A 1,552-nucleotide genomic window follows, 5' to 3' on the forward strand; every position below is an offset into this window, starting at 1 on the left:
TGTGTGTGTGTGTGTGTGTGTGTGTGTGTGTGTGCTGTACAGGAAGCCAGAGAGCCATATTCAGACAGGCCATGAGACACTGGGAAAAACACACATGTGTGACGTTCATCGAGAGAACAACAGAGGAGAGCTACATTGTCTTCACCTACCGGCCATGTGGGTAAGTGTGTGTGTTAGCGGATATGTGCAGGCTTCACAGGGAGGTGTGTGTGTGTCCGTGTCAATGTGAGAGAGAGTTTCCACAGCGGGAGGACGAAACCTTTGACTCTTCCAGGAAGGATTCAAGCTCGCTTCTCTCACTCATGTGGAGCGTGTGCTTTTCACTCTTTTCTTTCACTCTCTCCTCTTTCTTTTCAGTCTCTTCCTGATTTATCGCTCAAGTGGTTTTCCATCCGATCCGTTCCTCTGTTCCCCTTATCTGCTTTGTGCGCCAACAGACGGATTTGTGTGTTTGTGTGTGTGTGTGGGCTCTCGAGTCTTGACCGAGCGATTACTCTATGCTTCGCTGAGGAAATACCAGTCGTTTGTGTCACACTGTTCTCCACGGGACTGTCACCTGAACATGTGTGTTTTATCCGTACACAATGGGTCCCCGTAGATGCTTCAGTAGCGTGGCAGAAGTTCAGAGCCCAGCTTGACGGTCACATCCGTTGGAGACAAATCAGTCCCCGGGATGCCGTGTTGGCACGTCGGTTTTGCTCTGCTGGAAAACAGGATTTATTTTGCTCTTTTTGAAATGTGCGGTTGACAAACGTTCACCACTCAAAGCTCGTCCACAGACCACACAGAACATTTCGCGAAAGTTGTGTGGAAATCATCATGAATGACAATAAACGTCTGGCTTGGAATATAAACACATATTCAGTGTTCAGCATCTCGGCCTGTCAAGATGAATATGTTTATTCATATGTATGATTATACATATGTTGGACATTTATAAAGTTGTTTCCATATGAAAGTCTTGGAATCAAAAAAGACTGTAATTTCTGAGGTGCAGAGAGAGGGTGGAGGGTCATGAAAAACAAAACGTTTTTTGGTGCAAGAAACTCTTGATTAAGAGTATAATCGACCAAAAAAAAAAGACAGAAGTGTAGAATATGAATTCTTTAAATAACAGTTATACTAACAAACAGTTAAACTAAAACTCGCACCTTGAAGAAATACAATATTTTTTGAAGGGTAAAGTTGCACAATCTGTTACCTTAAAAGTAGATCCCTTATTTCATTTAACATCGTTATTATGGCATGGTAGGATACCCAGGAGGTGGTAAGATGGGATTTTGTTGCAAATAATATTGGAAAATGTGTTGTAGTTTTTTTTTCTTGAAGTCATGAAAAATATAGTCTGAGATTACTGAATCTTCTAACTTGATTAATCTCAAAATAAATAAATAAACATACTAAGCATAAACAGAGAGAGAGAGAGCGAGAGAGAGAGAGAGAGCACTGATTGGATAGATGATAAACAAATGCATAAAGTTCTTTTTTTTCTGTTTTCCCCTCTATAAAGTCTATACAATTTAACCATAGAAAAATTACAAATGAGATGGTG

The 1,552-nt window shown here is 40.9% G+C and overlaps 1 protein-coding gene across 1 annotated transcript in view; it reads left to right on the plus strand.

The window, feature by feature from the left end:
• The window catches only part of LOC107678424 (bone morphogenetic protein 1-like), a 94,589-nt gene that overhangs the window by 35,434 nt on the left and 57,603 nt on the right, over positions 1–1,552 (plus strand). Inside the window, exon 4 of the mRNA XM_016473678.1 lies at positions 43–160. Coding sequence (XP_016329164.1) covers positions 43–160 — 118 coding nt within the window. The remainder of the gene's footprint in view (positions 1–42; positions 161–1,552) is intronic.

This window comes from Sinocyclocheilus anshuiensis, unplaced genomic scaffold (assembly GCF_001515605.1).
Source record: "Sinocyclocheilus anshuiensis isolate Anshui unplaced genomic scaffold, SAMN03320099.WGS_v1.1 scaffold112, whole genome shotgun sequence".
In the NCBI taxonomy this organism is placed as follows: domain Eukaryota; kingdom Metazoa; phylum Chordata; class Actinopteri; order Cypriniformes; family Cyprinidae; genus Sinocyclocheilus; species Sinocyclocheilus anshuiensis.